Source organism: Bubalus kerabau, chromosome 23, assembly GCF_029407905.1.
Source record: "Bubalus kerabau isolate K-KA32 ecotype Philippines breed swamp buffalo chromosome 23, PCC_UOA_SB_1v2, whole genome shotgun sequence".
Lineage (NCBI taxonomy): Eukaryota > Metazoa > Chordata > Mammalia > Artiodactyla > Bovidae > Bubalus > Bubalus kerabau.
In genome coordinates, this window is record NC_073646.1 from 1,167,852 (window position 1) to 1,184,684 (window position 16,833).

At 54.5% G+C, this 16,833-nt stretch overlaps 3 protein-coding genes and 1 pseudogene across 3 annotated transcripts; 3 read left to right on the forward strand and 1 right to left on the reverse strand.

Annotated features, from left to right (window-relative positions):
• Positions 1–4,476: 4,476 nt before the first annotated feature.
• On the reverse strand, positions 4,477–4,991 carry LOC129638135 (sorting nexin-12-like; annotated as a pseudogene).
• A 5,689-nt stretch (positions 4,992–10,680) lies between these two features.
• LOC129638009 (hemoglobin subunit zeta) lies at positions 10,681–13,288 on the forward strand. Its single transcript, XM_055562441.1, has 4 exons — positions 10,681–10,810; positions 11,266–11,470; positions 11,691–11,929; positions 13,149–13,288. Exons 1-3 carry the CDS (start codon positions 10,689–10,691, stop codon positions 11,817–11,819), a joined length of 456 nt encoding a protein of 151 aa, XP_055418416.1. The 5' UTR covers positions 10,681–10,688; the 3' UTR covers positions 11,820–11,929; positions 13,149–13,288.
• On the forward strand, positions 12,585–13,277 carry HBM (hemoglobin subunit mu). Its single transcript, XM_055562445.1, has 3 exons — positions 12,585–12,676; positions 12,832–13,036; positions 13,149–13,277. The coding sequence occupies exons 1-3, from the start codon at positions 12,585–12,587 to the stop codon at positions 13,275–13,277; spliced, it is 426 nt and encodes a 141-aa protein (XP_055418420.1).
• Positions 13,289–14,785: 1,497 nt separating the features above from the next.
• LOC129638011 (hemoglobin subunit alpha-1) lies at positions 14,786–15,548 on the forward strand. The gene is made up of 3 exons (XM_055562443.1): positions 14,786–14,913; positions 15,015–15,219; positions 15,324–15,548. Exons 1-3 carry the CDS (start codon positions 14,819–14,821, stop codon positions 15,450–15,452), a joined length of 429 nt encoding a protein of 142 aa, XP_055418418.1. The 5' UTR covers positions 14,786–14,818; the 3' UTR covers positions 15,453–15,548.
• The last annotated feature ends 1,285 nt before the right edge of the window (positions 15,549–16,833 follow it).

Sequence of the window (16,833 nt, forward strand, 5' to 3'; positions counted from 1 at the left end):
CCATTACTCTTGCCCTGAAAATCCCATGGATGGAGGAGCCTGGTAGGCTCCAGTCCATGGGGTCGCTAAGAGTCGGACACGACTGAGCGACTTCACTTTCACTTTTCACTTTCATGCATTGGAGAGGGAAATGGCAACCCACTCCAGTATTCTTGCCTGGAGAATCCCAGGGACAGAGGAGCCTAATGGGCTGCCCTCTATGGGGTCACACAGAGTCGGACACAACTGAGGCGACTTAGCAGCAGCAGCAGCAGCAAAAGGCCCAAGAATATTTCTAGGCCATGCATACGACCACTTAAACCAGCAAAGCTCTTGACAGGTGGAGCTGACAGTCTAGTGGGGGATACAGATTAGACACAGAAAAGGGAAAGAGGTTCAACCTTGCTCATAACAAGAGAAATGCAAGTAATACTAAAAATTGCACTTGGATCTATTTCTCACCTACTTGATAAACAAAAACCCAAGACTTTGACCATACTCTGCTGGCGGCCCCCCTACAACGTGGGTGGGAGTAGAACACAGATGTATAGAGCCACTGGGGCAGCTGAGTCTGCTATAGTCTGGAAAACAGTCCACAATGATTCAACAACAGAACAAACCATGAACATCCACACCACAAGGAACTGGGAACGGAAAAAAAAAATGACAATTTCTTATGATGGTTGTGACATGATAGCCAGGATTTACAGTGTTAAAAAGAAAAAGAAGTGAAAAAGTAGATTGGTGTATGTATAGCATGATTTCCTTTTTGTGAGGAGGGGAAATTCAAGTATGTGTGGGCACACATGCATGTGAACGGTTCATTGACCTCCGTGTGCCCTTGCAAGTGCTCATCTGTTTGTGTGTGTTTGCGTATTTTTGCAAAAAGCAACTATGGACAGATAAACTGGAAATGATTATACACGGCAACGTGAATGGGGTTGAAGGCGTGCTCCTCCAAGCCTAACTCTCTTCACTCTCTTGACCTCGAATCATGTTAAATCATCAAAAGGAAAATTTAAAAGAGCAAAAAATTAAAACATCAAAATAAGAATATAAGTTACATGAAACTGGTTGAGGATGTAGTAATCTAACAATCAGAAAAAAAGAACTATTCCAAGTGACTTGTGAACATAGTACCTTGGCTGCGCAAAGAATCTCTAATATCCAGTAACTTGTTGTTATCACAATACAGATACTGTGAGTTCATAATCTTGTATTTTAAAACATTTTCAAATTGTCAAAAAGCAACTGCAAAAATAAGACAAAGATGGAGAAATAGGAGTGACTGCTAGTGGGTATGGGGTTTCTTCAGGGGATGATGGAAATATTCTAAAATTGTAATAGTTGCACAATTCTGTGAATGTATTAAAAATGAACTGTTATGTTTTAAGTGGGTGAATTGGATGGCATGGGAATTATATCTCAGTCAGTCAGTTCAGTTCAGTTGCTCAGTCGTGTCCAATTCTTTGCGACACCATGGACTGCAGCACGCCGGCCTCCCTGTCCATCATCAACTCCCAGAGTTTACTCAAACTCATGTTCATTGAGTCAGTGATGCCATCCTACTGCCTCATCCTCTGTCATCCCCTTCTCCTCCCAACTTCAATCTTTCCCAGCATCAGGGTCTTTTCAAATGAGTCAGTTCTTCACAGCAGGTGGCCAAAGTATTGGAGTTTCAGCTTCAACATCAGTCCTTCCAATGAATATTCAGGACTGATTTCCTTTAGAATGGACAGGTTGGATCTCCTTGCAGTCTGAGGGACTCTCAAGAGTCTTCTCCTACACCACAGTTCAAAAGCATCAATTCTTCGATGCTCAGCTTTCTTTATAGTCCAACTCTCACATCCATACATGACTACTGGAAAAACCATAGCCTTGACTGGATGGACCTTTGTTGGCAAAGTAATGTCTCTGCTTTTTAATATTCTGTCTAGGTTGGTCATAGCTTTTCTTCCAAGGAGCACACGTCTTTTAATTTCAGGGCTGCAGTCACCATCTGTAGTGATTTTTGAGCCCCCAAAATAAAGTCTGTCACTGTTTCCACTGTTTCCCCTACTATTTGCCATGAAGTGATGGAACCGGATGCCATGATCTTAGTTTTCTGAATATTGAGCTTTAAGCCAACTTTTTCACTCTCCTCTTTCACTTTCATCAAGAGGCTCTTTAGTTCTTCTTTGCTTTCTGCCATAATAAACCTGCAAAATATGCTAAGAAGACAAAACTTCCAAATACTCATCAAGATTCCTCAGTTTACAACTTGCCTTCACTTGCTCTTTCTTTCTGAGTCACTTGAGAGTAGAATGCAGGCATGACTCCCTTTAATACTCTCAGCATCCCTAAACACCTGTAGATTTCCTAAACTCAACAAGAACACTTACCTGGACAGCCAGAGAACTACCACCAAAATCACGAGATTGTGAAATGAAAGTTGCTGAGTCATGTCCAACTCTTTACAACCCCATGGACTGTAGCTTGCCAGGCTCCTCTGTCCATGGAATTGTCCAGGCTGGAATACTGGAGTGGGTTGCTGTTTCCTTCTCCAGGGAATCTTCCTGACCCCAGGATCAAACCCAGGTCTCCTGAATTGCAGGCGGATTCTTTACCATCTGAGCCGCTGGGGCACCTGCACAGATAGGTGATTAACCTGCCACCAAAGTCAGGAGATTAACACCAGTCCAAAGCCATCAACACAGATCTCATCACACACTGTCCCTCCCAAGAATGGCCTTTACTTGTCAACATCAAACTTCTCGTTTAGTCTTCTTCAGCCTGGCTCTTCAGTCTCTCCTTGTGTGATCTTCATATTTTTGTGGACGTTTGGGGTTTTTAAAAAATATTTGCTATTTTATTTACTGGGTTACTTAGTTGCGGCATGTGGGATCTAGTTCCCTGATCAGGGATCAAACCTGGGCCCCCTGAACTGGGAGTGCAGAGTCTTAGTCACTGGACCAATTTAGGGAAGTCCCTGAATTGTGGGGGGGGGGTGGTTTTTCTTCAGTGTCTTAATATAAAGAGAGTTGAGTATGACATTGTCAGACAGAAGAATGAATATTTTGTTGAATAAAAGCCCAAAGTCAGGATACATGCACAGCAGAAATGGGGCCAGGCTCCCAGCACTTGTGTATAATTAAAGAAGGAATTTTTAACTTAAAAAAGTCAGTAACAGTGGATACAGATGAAAAAGGCAGCAACAACACCAACACTGGAAAAGTGGGAAACAGAGCAAGCTTCTCTCGGGAGCTTGCCCAGAACTGGAGAGCTGATCGGTCTCAGGGAACTTCAACATTTGGATGGACTCTAAACGCAAACCTAATCTCTCCAATCAGGGTATTGTCAGAACCAGTAATCCTTTTCCCTGAGACCCTATATAAAGAACTCCAGTCCTCCCATGACAGGGAGCCTAAGCAAAGAACCCTCACTTTTGACACCACTTGGGATAGATATTGGGCCCCAGCAAACAAACCACCACCTCCCAGACAGAAGCCCAGGAAAGTTGCCATGCTCAAGAAGTTGCTTCAGACTCTAAGATTTGGGAAATCTACACCAGTTGCTAGCTTAGCTTCTGGGGAGGATGTTGGGGTTCCAACATCCTGATGCCCTTTCTAACCCCTGGGAGGTACCTAGAAAATGACCCACTCCCACCCTTCAGGAAGTTACCTGGCTGTGGCGAATCTCCCCCAGCCCTCAAGCCACCAAACCTGCAAAACTAACCCATGAAGTAGCAAGGGCTTGAGGAAGCAGAACTGCTGGCCCAGCCCATACTGCCTTAACTACTGGTGAGCAAAGACCAGCAGCTAGAGTGGGGAGCCACAAAGGAGGGGGTCTAGGCAACAGGATCCCCCGACTACCCCACGGCTTTCTCCTGACTCTGAAGCAGCCACGATGATGGGCCCAGAAAACCCACACACCTCACTCCACACAACAGACAGCTTAGACCTCAGAATTACTGCCATGAAGAGCAACAAGGTCTCTCTTTGTTTAAAGTACAACAAGGGAAACTCTTGAGAAAACTGGGAATGGGCCTGGAAAAAATAAGAGCTTTGAGGTCTCTGCCACCTTCCCGAAAGGAAAAAGTTCATGCCAGAAGGAAAGTCAGGGTCTTCCCCTGCTTTGTGTTCCTGGCTAAACTCAAGACTAAGAAAATCCCCTGGACTTGCAGCATCAGTAAGTATACAAGTGCCCCACCAGCACACGCCGCCCCCCGACCAAGGTTAGCCTCTGGCATGTGAAATGCCCAAGAAATTGCCTTCTAGTCCAATCCCCACCAACCTCAACCCAACGCAAAGGGCATCTGCTTGTGGTTCCCACCTCTCCTCAGAGAAGAGGCTCCTAGCAGAGCCTCCAAGGTACAGTCAGGTGCCAAGGAACACAATGCCACATTGTCTATCAGGCCAGGGCAGAGACGGCCAGCTTCAGATCAAAGAGAGAGAGGCTTAGTGTGACAACCAGTGTCATTTCAGCAGGAAAGTAGAGGGCAAGTGGTGAGAAGGGCTCCTACGGGCACACCTTCCTGGGGATGCAGTTCCTGTCAATTGCCTCCTCCTGCAGGAACATGTGTAGGCAGCGTTCATTCTGAGCTGGTGGATGCCCAGCATCCATCCAGTTTATTAGCAATTCTGCTAATAAACTGTTTGAGGCCCTACCTCTTTTCTCCAATAAAGGACTCCTCAAAGACCCTTTTGTTTCCTCGAAAAGGGAGCTGCCATTTCAAGACTTTCCCATGCAGTGGTGGGACTATTAATACAATCGTTCTCTCTTGCTCCAGCTCATTTTCTAGTCACTCAAAGTTACTGCAGCACCGTCATACACAGGACTCCTTCAGTTTGAAAACAGGTAGTTTTGTCCACATGCAAATCTCGTAGGTGGGTGAAGCGAGTGCAGCCCACGCCTACCGTCTGTGGATTAAAGATGTTGATATCCAGAAAGTTACTTGGCAGCCTATAAGTGTTGGTCAGTTCCTGCAGGTTCAAGTTAAGGCTCCAGGTGTTAGCTACTGCCAGGTCTGACATCTTTCCAAAGGAGAGACCTGGACCGGGACTTCATTGTGGTTTTGATTTGCATTTCACAAACAAGTCACGAAGTTGAGCATCTTTTCATGTGTTATTCTTTTTTTTTTTTTTTTTGGATAAAGTCTATTCAAGTCCCTTGTCCATTTTTCATTGGGTTGTTTCTTTTTGTTGTTGAGTTGTAAGAGTTATTTCTACCTTCTGGATATAGTTCTTTATCAGATATGTGGTTTGCAAATATTTTCTCCCATTCTGTGAGTTGCCCTTTCACTGTCAATAGCTTTTAACCTGACCTAATCAAGTCTTTTGATTTGACTTCCAGGGTACAGGAAACACATGGACAGAGGAACCAGCTAAATAACACTGCAGGGAAACTATCAGAGCAACCCCAAAATGAAATAAATATTCTACAAGCCAGTAGGCCTGAACTGTTCTGCAGTCATTGATAAGAAACAGTGGGTATGGGGTGGAGAGCTTCTGGAAGAAAAAAATGAATAGGCAACTGAAAGCTACATAAGAACCTGGATCAGATCCCAACCTGAACAAATTGAACAAATGTGGGGGATGAACAGGGAATTTCAGTGCAAAGGGAAGTTCACTTAGATTGAGGATAGGCTTGTGGTTATTTATATAGAAAGTGAAGTTGCTCAGTTGTGTCCGACTCTTTGAGACCCCATGGACTGTAGCCTACCAGGCTCCTCCCTCCGTGGGATTCTCCAGGCAAGAGTATTGGAGTGGGGTGCCATTTTCCTTCTCCAGGGGATCTTCCCGACCCCGGGATAGAACCCCGGCCTCCCGCATTCCAGGCAGACGCTTTAACCTCTGAGCCACCAGGGAAGCCCATTTACATAGAAGGATCTCCTTATTCTAGGAGATCTGTGCTCAAGTTTACACAGAGACATGATGTCATCACACATGTCCACAGTGTTTAGAAGAAAAACAAAACACATTGAGACACATCCCCATATACACTGACAACACAAATGTTAGCGATGATTGGTCCGGGTGGGGGACCGCAGCTGCTCAGCACGCTGTTCGTGATGTGCTAGACCTGACCTCAGCGCGCTCCCCGCCTGTCACTCCACCCTGCACTGGCCTCCTTTTTGTCTCCCAGACGATGACGGAGGCCTGGGCCCTCTCAGGGCCCTTGCACCTGGCGCCACTCACTCTTCCCCAAACATCTTGTGGTTGATTCTCCCAGCTCCTTCAAATACTCATTCAGAAATCCCCATCTCAGCACCATCTTCCCTGCCGCCTTATCTAAAAGTATAACCCCTCTGAGCTCCACGAACAGCACTTCCCTGCTCTCTCCTTTCTGATGGCAATGCCATCTGTCTCTCTCCAGCCAGAGACCAGCTGGAACACAGCCATGGCCAAACAGAGTTGGGTCTGTTAACTCACGGCCGCAGAGAAGACCACTGCCATGGGGAGCCCTGTATCTGAGTCAGAAAACTGAGCCTGGGCTCAAGAAAGCAGGCTAGCTCTGGACTGAACCGGGAAGTGGGAGTCATCCTACAATCCAGTGTCTCAGTGAGTCTCATCTAGAAGATAAGCGATGCTTTGACTGACAGTGAAGCAGCAACCGCTCATCAGCCAGGACGGGGGCCACCGGGATGTTCTCTTGGTGGGAGTGGCCCCTGTTTTCTCTATCTGGACAGTGCTTTTCTGCCTGGAGCATCGCAGTTCCAGTGGCCAAGTCCTGATGTCATGTTCCAGAGGAGTGCACAGGCGTCGTGGAGAAAACCCAGGTGTCCGGGGTGGCCCTCCTCCTTCTCACGGCATGTTTACCTGCTGCCCTCATCCTGTTCTGCACACCTTCCCCAGCAGGAGTGTCTTCTTGCCCTGGGCTGAGCACTCAGCAGTTAGCAGTGGTCTGGCACTGGTTAGAAGGTCATACATCACCCATGAGGAATGCATGGAGCTTCTGGGCCTTCACAAGCTTGCCCGAGGCAGCCCCTGCTGCTCGCCTGCCTTTAGCGTCTGGTCAGGGCTGCAGACCCTCTCTTAAGGGAGATGCCTCCTTCCCTTCCTCCAGGGAGGACTCTGACCAGAGGGAATGCTGCCCAAATCGTGGCTGTGGGATGTGGACCCACGCACCTCACTGCCCTGGAGCTCCTAGGAGCTGGGTCTCGGGCCTCAGTGGAGGGGAGCGGCCTGAGTGTGAGGAGTCTCTCCCCTGAAGCCCGGGCCTCGGCCCCAGTGGAGTTTGTGACCACAGCTGCCGCCCCGCTCTCTAAGTCTCAGCTTTCCCACGGGGCCAGGAGACCCTGGGAACCCTTCACGTTCCGAAGAACCGGCACCGTTTGCGCTGGTGGGCCTGCTGTTCTGTGGGGACAGGAGCCAGCCCCCTCGTCCACCTTTGGGCAGGCCCCGGCCAGCCATCCTTGACCCCCAGCCCCGAGCTCAGCTCACCTGGGAGGCAGGGCAGGCAGGGGCATTCACTCAGGGAGACAGTGGTCAGTGCACGCATGGCGCTGAGGCACAAAGACCCGTGGGTCACTAGACAGTTCTTTACGGGGAGCCAGCTCTGGGCTCCTGACTGTCCAGGAGGCTTCCCAGACCAGGAAACAAAACCAAACCAAAATTCCCTCCCTTTCTGAGCTTACATTCTAGTGGGTAATAAACATATGTTTTTCTGTGGAAAAAAGAAAAGTGTAGCAAGTTGGAGACTGGACAGGCCAGGCAGGGGAAGTTGCAATTTTAAATGGGGTGGTCAGTGTGGGCCTAGTAACCCAGTGACATCTGAGGGAAAACCTTCCCAGAGGGAGGCCTGGGGAGGACGGAGCAGGCTAGAAGGAGGTAGCTCGGGGCCTGGAGGAGGACAGAGGAGGGAGGCAGAGCTGGGAGCAGGGAGCCTTCCCTCATGGAGGGTCGGAAGCCACAGCAGGGCTCAGGGGTGAGAAATGAGGGTCAGATAGGCCTGGGCTCGCTGGTCTGAACCTCAGGAAGGAAGGATGGAGCAGCTATCTCCAGGAGGGATGGGAGGCAGGGGAGGGGATGTGAGCCTGGGCGGGGGGTGGGGGTGTCTCCAGGGCACAGGTGGAGGTCGGTGCCGCCAGGTGGACTAAGGGCAGACGGAGGGGGGTTGGGATGGGGACAGAGCCAGGGCCCTCGCCCCCCTCCATTAAAATCAACTCCCTAGGCACAAGTTTGTGGGGTCAGGACACAGACTACCCAGGAGAAGAAAGAAAGGCAAGAAAGCAGTGGGGAGAAGCGCATCTGCGCGCCACCTGACAAATGCTGAGAGAAGGAGCGGTCAGCCACGGCCCCAGCCCAGGAGGGGCTCTTCCCTCCTGCCCTCAGGCCCTCCCTGGATTCACCCCAGCCTTTCGGCCTGCAGGCCCCCTGCCCCGGCCTGAGTTTCTGGGGGCTGAAGTTCCGGGCTGGGGTCCTGCAACCAGGTTCTAATCCAGCTTGACTTACTTTGCCTGCTCCTCCCCCCGTCACCTCCCACACCCACACAGGTCCACCGCACCCCTGCTTACACCTGGCACCCTCCATTCTGGCTGGAGACCCCCCTGCTGGGGAATTCCCAAGATGAGGGGCTGGCAGTCTCCTGTGGTCCCTGCCCTCTCCAGCCTGGAGCCCAGACGTCACCCCTGTCCCCACTGATCCCCGTCCTGGACCCGAAAGGAAATGGTTTCTGCTGAACTTGACCTCCTCACAGTGACCGCCACCTCACCGGGCTGTGAAGGGTGCTCACGGGGAGGCTCAGGTGGCTGAGCTTGGGACTGAAGTCTAAGCTTCAGAGTGAGCTTCCCAGACAGTTGGTTCAAGTTCACCCTTAGGGCCAGCTGTGCTGGGCACACTCTTGCTGGACCGAGGGACTAACAGTGAAGAGAAAAGCATCAATACGCTGGAGGCAGTTCAGGGAAGTCAGCTAAACAAAGAAATACACAAGGGTGAGTGGTGACCCAGGGGTCTGTGTTCTTCCTCTGTGTTGTTGGTAGGAACAGGAATCATGACTGTTACGGAGCCTCTGAAGACACGACGCTGGCGGGGCCCCTGGAGCGGGCGGGGAGCGCCCCTGCGCATGCGCCGTCCGCAGCGCGGGGTTGTCGCTCAACTGGTGGCTCACTCCCAGGAAATGGATAAAGAAAGGTCACCTGCGCAGGTGAGGCGGACAGAAGGGAGCTTTCGCTTTTTAAGCTGGGCTTTTTCCAGGGCTGCTGTGACAAATAATATGCATAATTTGCAAATTCTTAAAATATTAATTGAAATACATACGGAAAACATGTGTTAAAGAAAATGTAGCAAGAAGACCCTGAGTGTGTGAAGACAGTGCATGTGTGTCTGGAGACTGATCGTACGTGTGTCAAAAAAAAAAAACAGGTTACAAAAATACACCCTGAATCCATTTGAACACTGAAAAGGAATAAACAGATTCTAATTGTCATGCGGGAAAATGCTCGCGTCCACCCCAGGTAATAAAACCAGGTGTCCCTACACACATTATTAATACCACCAACAATCAAGAGTTGAAACTGGCCAGCACGTGAACATGGGCTCCCTTGGGACAGCGCCGTGGATGGGGTGTTGAAGGGGGTCAGCCCCTTCTCTAAGCACCCCTGCTGCTTTCTCTGCGGCCGTGGACAGGGGGCTGGGAGGACACATGAGCGGAGTAACACTCCAGAAGACCAAGACCTGGGCTATGGAACCCCCGGCTCAGACACAGAGACTGGGGCATGGTGCCAGGCCGCCCACAGCTCAGCTCCACCTCATGGCACCTGGCAGTTCCAGGAACCTGTGCTCAGGAGGAAGCCCCATGAAAATATGGAAAACTGAGCAAGCTAGAACTCCTGCAGACCCCATCACCTGGGGACAGTTGTTTTACCAGTTTGCTGCCTGCTATCCATCCCTTCCTTCTATTTAAATAATACTGGAGGGACGTCCCTGGTGGTCCAGTGGCTAAGACAACATGCTCCTAATGCAGGGGGCCCAGGTGTGATCCCTGGTCAAAGAACTAGATCCCACATGCCACAGCTAAAGATCCCATGTGCTGCAACTAAGACCTGGCACAGTCAAATAGAAATATATCCATATATACCACAACGAGCTACCTCCGCACGTTGGGATGGAAACCCAGGAGGGAAAACCGTGGGTTTCTGTGCCCCAGGCACTGCATGAAGGGCCAGCCCCTCCCCTGGGTGCCAGCTGGCAGAGGCCCCCACCAGGCATCTGGGGGCCTGTGGGTGGAGGAGACCTCAGAAGGAGCCTCAGCTGGGTGAGGAGGGATCTACAGCCAAGGCTGGAGAGAGCCAGAAGCCAAGACTGTTATTCCCTCCTTGTGACACCTGGCTTCACTTTTCTCATCAGGTGGAGCCGCAGAAACTTAAAAATAAGAACACAGAGCGCTTCTGGGAGGGACGCACCCCAGGTCATCCTTCCCTCAGAGGGACAGGCAGGTCAGGGACAATCGTTATGGAGGCTGGGCCCTGGGCTGGATGGACACATGGACCCTTGGCCAGGCCAGGGCCCCTATCTCCCTGTGACCTGCTCTGGCTGTGGCTCTGCAGGGGCAGCCAAAGTGATAGCCCTTCAGCCATCAAGCCCACCAGGCCCTGACCACCCGCTGTCACTGGAAATGATAAGAAACCCACTGCATTGCCCTCTCCCTTCTCCCAGTGATGACCCTGGCCACAACGCTGGGTCATATAAAGGGACCCTGGGGGCTGAGCATCACCAACACCAATTTTCAGTATGTCAAGCTCCCACTCAGCCGCCACCATGTCTCTGACCAGGACTGAGAGGACCATCATCGTATCCCTGTGGAGCAAGATCTCTACACAGGCGGACCTCATTGGCACCGAGACCCTGGAGAGGTGAGCACCAGGTGGGCTGGGGTAGAGCCTGGAGGGGACCCTGTGGGTCAGTGAGGTCAGGGGTCAGTGAGAACAGGAGTCAGTGAGGAGGGGTGACTGAGGAGGGAGAGTGAGGAGGGTCAGTGAGGAGGGTCAGTGAGGTGGGTCAGTGAGGTGGTCAGTGAGGAGTGTCAGCCAGGATGGTCAGTGAGGAGGGTCAGTGAGCATGAGCAGGTGAGGTCTCGGGGGTCAGAGGCAGGAGGAGGAGGTGATGGGGGCGGTCTGAGGGTCACCTGTGTCTCTAGGGGCCCAGCACCCAGGTCCCCACAATCACGTGGACGGAGGGAGGGAGGGAGGGAGGGAAGGAAGGAATGACCTGGAGACGGGCGGTCAGGGTGAGGTGGCCGGGCAGTACTGAGCAGCGGCTACCGCAAGAGTCACCCAGAGCGGTCACTAACTCGCCCGCCCGCCCGCAGGCTCTTCTCCTGCTACCCGCAGGCCAAGACCTACTTCCCGCACTTCGACCTGCACACGGGCTCCGCGCAGCTGCGCGCGCACGGCTCCAAGGTGGTGGCCGCCGTGGGCGACGCGATCAAGAGCATTGACAACGTGACGAGCGCGTTGTCCAAGCTGAGCGAGCTGCACGCCTACGTGCTGCGCGTGGACCCGGTCAACTTCAAGGTGGGCGCGGGGCCCCGGGCGCGGGTTTCGGGGCCGGGGTCCCGGGGGCTGGAGGAGGTCTCGGTGGGCGGGGTTTCGGGGCGGGGCGAGGCCTCGGGGGCGGGGCGAGGCCTCGGGGGCGGGGCTGATTCCTGGGCCGGGGTCACGGGGGCGGGGCGAGGCCCCGGAGGCGGAGCTTCGTCCGGGCCGCCAGCGCTGACCGCTCTCCCTCCCGCCCCAGTTCCTGTCCCATTGCCTGCTGGTCACGTTGGCCTCGCACTTCCCCGCCGACTTCACGGCCGACGCGCACGCCGCCTGGGACAAGTTCCTGTCGATCGTGTCCGGCGTCCTGACGGAGAAGTACCGCTGAGGCCGCCGCAGGACCCCTAGAACAGGCTTCGAGCCCTCTTCTTCCCCTGCACCCTATTAGTGTTTCATAGGGACCCCCAATAAATGGATGAGGATGGAAGGAGCCTGGTCGTGAGTTCTCAGTATTGGGGGAAAGAAGGGAGAGTGACGGGAGAGAATGGGGACTTCGCAGGAACGCAGCCCAACACGGTGTCACCCCCCGGCCTGGAGTGACTCCAAGAGGCGCTTTGGAGCGGTCCTTGGCCTACAGGGCCCAGAGTCGCGACCGAAGGCAGCAGGGCAGCCCAGGACCGTCCACGCCGCATTCTCGGGTCAGACCTGCACTGGGACCTCTGTCCCACCCCATGTCACCCAGTCTGTGGCTTCACTCGGCGCGGTGGGTACGCGTCGGGACTCAGAGTACTTCCCTCAGAGTTTGTCATCCCAGCTCACCGCTGCGAGGACCCTTGAAACCTCCTGGCCCCTCGGATTAAGGGGGCTCCCTGCCCCACGCGCTTTCTCCCTGTCCCTCCATTGGCTCTCTCTGGCGGAGCAGTAACTTTGCCTTCAGGGGAATAATTGCAGACCCATCTAAAGTCTGCAGCAAAGGCACCCACACACGGCGTGATTTAGTTTCTCCGCCGTAAGGAGAACCTGGGTTGGCGACCTGGGTCGCCAGGTTCCCGCCGCGCTCCTGAAGATAAGGGCGGGCGGGGCGCCACGGGGGGGCCGCTATAAGGAGGCCGGGGCGGCTGGCGCGGCCCCTAAAGCACGCCACGCCAGCGTCATGCTCAGCGCCCAAGAGCGCGCCCACATAGCACAGGTCTGGGACCTGATCGCCGGACACGAGGCGCCCTTCGGGGCGGAGCTGCTGCGCAGGTGGGTTGGGGCGGGGTCTCCAGAATCGCTAGGAGGAGGAGACCAGGGTACTGGGCCTGAGTCCCGGGTTGGTGGCGAGTCTGAGCGGGTTTTCCCGGGGTCTGCGCAGCGCAGACGCTGGAGGGACCGTCCTCCCCACATCCCTGCTCCCGCAGGCTCTTCACTGTGTACCCTAGCACCAAGGTCTACTTCAGACATCTGGGTGACCACCCAGACGAGGTGCAGCTGCTGAGCCACGGTCAACGCATGCTCCAGGCGGTGGGCGTGGCCGTGCAGTACATGGACAACCTGCGCGCAGTCCTGAGCCCGCTTGCCGACCTGCACGCACAAGTGCTGCGCGTGGACCCCACCAACTTCCCAGTGAGCCACCCGGGGCGCAGCAGGGCTCGCGGCGCAGCCGAGGCGGGCGGGGAGGCGTTCGGGGAGGCACCGGCGAGGACAGGGCCCTTCTCATCGGCCTCTTCTCCGGCAGCTGGTGATCCAGTGTTTCCAGGTGGTGCTGGCCTCCCACCTGCAGGGCGAGTTCACGGTGGAGATGCAGGCGGCGTGGGATAAGTTCCTGACGGGCGTGGCCGTGGTGCTGACGGAGAAGTACCGCTGAGTTCCATGCCCCGCGGGTCTAGGTCTGCGAAATTCAATAAACAGGCCTCAGTAGGCTGGAACCTGCGCACGTGTGTTCTTTGGGGAGCAGACGGACTGGCGTCGAAGTCGCCGGTCGGAGAACCTCCGGGTCCTGAGGGGAGACTCCAGGAACCGTAGGGCGCAACACCGAATCTTTGCTGACAGTGGAACCAGGGGCCCAGGAGCAGGGCCTCTGGCACTCAACACAGCCTGAATGAGGACATTTCCAGGGCTGACAGTCCTGGGTCTGGAACGCGCCTGGCACCCTGAGACAGTTGCCCTCCTGGGGCAGCGTCATGTGGTGGGCCCATCGAGTACTCCCTTTCGGCATCGCGCCTGCCAGACGGTTGGCTAAGCACGTCCTCATTCACTCTCCTTCATCTCCATCGCTAGTTCCCTCAGGAACTGCAAGTGTCAATCTTCCCCTCTTTAACACACAGTAGCGGGCACCAGAGACCCTCAACCAAGTTTCCGGCCTGAGGTCAAACAGACTTGGTGGTCCAGGGATCCCTGGACCTCACCTCTGTTCCTCCCCCATTTCTTCCAACTCCAGTCTCAGTCCCTGGCCCTCGTCCGAATTAGTCCCTTCCTCTGAATCTCCTGGGGCAGAGAGTGGGGTATGTCGACACATTCCTAGTCCACATAGACACACTGTGTGACACTATGCATGTCCCTAAGCAATCTGAGCCTTATACACCCGACCAAAAAAATCCCCAACTTCACTGGGTCTTTGAAGTGATTTTTGAAATAATAATCCTAAGGAAGGCTGGTTGTCTGGCAGGCCCGAGTCTACCCAACCCCCACCCCAGCTCCAGCACTCTGACTCAGTCTCTGCAGCTCCTGGGCCATAGTGCCCCATCTTACACACAGATAGACAGACACACACACTGTCAATCTCTCCTCGGCAGCACTGGGGCACAGATCTTAGCGATCAGTCCAGATCCTTTGCAAAGACAAGAGCCCAACCCTCCAAGCTCTCCAAACTCTGAAGGAGGATGGTTCCCTGGATGACAGTCTCAGGTATGTGCAGGGCTGGACAGTCAGTGACCAAGTTTGAAGGGGGATGCTGGACACTAACCCCTCACCCAGACTGGGCAGAACCCCCCTAGGTCCCTGCGCTTTAGTGCGAAAGCAGCTTGATTCACTTCGGAAAAGATTGTGTTCCTCTCCCAGACTGGCAAACGGAAACCTCCATGCTACCCCAGCGTGGGTACAAACTCGGTTCCAGGGGGTTTGGGTGGCTCAGAAAAGTGCGTGAGCTGTTCAACCCACAGAACCAGGGTAGAAGGTACCATAAATAGCTGGATTGCAGCCAAAGCGGGACAGGGCAGGGGCCACCTTGGGACCCTGACACCCCACACACTCTCCAGACCCACCTTTCCAGGCCGGCACCTCCTGGCCCCGCGCCAGCCAATGAGCGCAGCGCGGGAGGGCGTGCCCCTGGCGCCGGGAGCATAAAAGCTCGCGCACTCGCAGCCCCGCACTCTTCTGGTCCAGACCCAGACTCAGAGAGAACCCACCATGGTGCTGTCTGCCGCCGACAAGAGCAATGTCCAGGCCGCCTGGGGCAAGGTTGGCGGCCACGCTGCAGATTATGGCGCAGAGGCCCTGGAGAGGTGAGCACCGCACCTGCCCCGAGGGGACCGGGCCGCACGCCGGGCGCGTCCTTGTCCCGGGCCGCTCGGCCTAAGCCCGACTTTCCCGCCTCTTCACCCAGGATGTTCCTGAGCTTCCCCACCACCAAGACCTACTTCCCCCATTTCGACCTGAGCCACGGCTCCGCCCAGGTCAAGGGCCACGGCGCGAAGGTGGCCGCCGCGCTGACCAAAGCGGTGGGCCACCTGGACGACCTGCCCGGTGCCCTGTCTGAACTGAGTGACCTGCACGCTCACAAGCTGCGTGTGGACCCGGTCAACTTCAAGGTGAGCTCGCGGGCCGGGCCGGGACAGATCTGGGCTAGCGGGGCAGAGAATGCGGCGGCGCCCCCACCCAGCCCCCGCCCCCCTGACGTCCCCTCTCTCGGCAGCTTCTGAGCCACTCCCTGCTGGTGACCCTGGCCTCCCACCTCCCCAATGATTTCACCCCCGCGGTCCACGCCTCCCTGGACAAGTTCTTGGCCAGCGTGAGCACCGTGCTGACCTCCAAATACCGTTAAGCTGGAGCCTCGGCGACCCCTACCCTGGCCTGGAGCCCCCTTGCGCTCTGCGCACTCTCACCTCCTGATCTTTGAATAAAGTCTGAGTGGGCTGCAGTGTCTGTAGCCTCAGGTCTCTGTGTCCGCGAACCGGCCGGGATGGGCGTGGTTCTCAGTCTGTAAGAGTGGGAGGGTGGAGGAGGGCGGGGAGCTAAGGCTGAGGGTCCCAGAATCTGCTGAACCAAGTTCCCCTCCTGGGAAGACTTCCAAGGGTTCTCTCTGAGGTGGGGAGTGCTGAAATGGCCACCCTGTTTTGAAATTTTTCTGATCCCCCTTAAACATAGTTAGATGAAAACAAAAGCAAACCACACAAATAGGCTCTTCCTGGTGCAAAAGTAGGGGCAGGACAACCTCCAGGAGATTCCACTTCCTCCCTATCAGAGACAAGGGGGATCGGAACAGGGATCGCGGCCCAGGCACCCGTCCTGGGTCACAGGAACTCTCTGCGGCGTTGCGGGGGAGGGGCAGTCAGTGAGAAGAGGGGCCTCGAGCTCGCTGCCGTCTTCAGCAGGCTCCTCACTCCCTTGTCCCTGGAGTCTGCGAAGCTCACTGTGCCCCTAGCCCTGCGTTCCCTGGCCTCTAAGCCCCCTCCCCACATCCGGGCTCCTGGGGTCTCCTGGCAGTTCTGCCTTGGTACTGTGAGCAACCTTCAGAAAGGCCCTTGGACTCCACTCTGGAACCTCGAACACCCAACCCACCCTGTAGCCCTTAAGGACCCAATCAGCGCCTCCAGCCCAGCCCCCCACCCTCGTCTTCAGGGCAACTCTGCGTTGGATAATAGGTGAGGAGGGTGGCGGGGCCACTGATGATCACGTTCTTTTGGGGCAAGGACCTCTGAACAGCTGGGGAGTTACTTCCCCTCTCACCACGTACTCTTCCACTATCCCGCAGCCCCATTCACTTTTATTTAAATGTAGAAAATATATGAAAAATTAAAATCCACCTACTTTTTCCCAGGGGACTTCCCCAGCGGTTCAGTGGTTTAAAAAAAAAAAAAAAATCTGCCTGCAAAGCAGGAGATCCAGGTTCCATCCGTGGGTCGAGAAGATCCCCTGGAGGAGGAAATGGCAACCCACTTCAGTATTCTTGCAGGAAAATCCCATGGACAGAGGGCCCTGGCGGGCTACAGTTCATGGGGTCACAAAAGAGTTGGGCATGACTGAGTGACTAAACAACAACATTTTCACACACACGTGCACCTTTTTTTATGTTATTCAAAAGAGCGAGAGAGTCCCTCCATCCTGTCTCCCCAACCCCCACAGAAACAGCTGATTTTCAAAGTCTGGGACTGAGCCCACTGGCTTCTATTCTGTGCTGAGGGGATGCAGTTATGTCTATAACT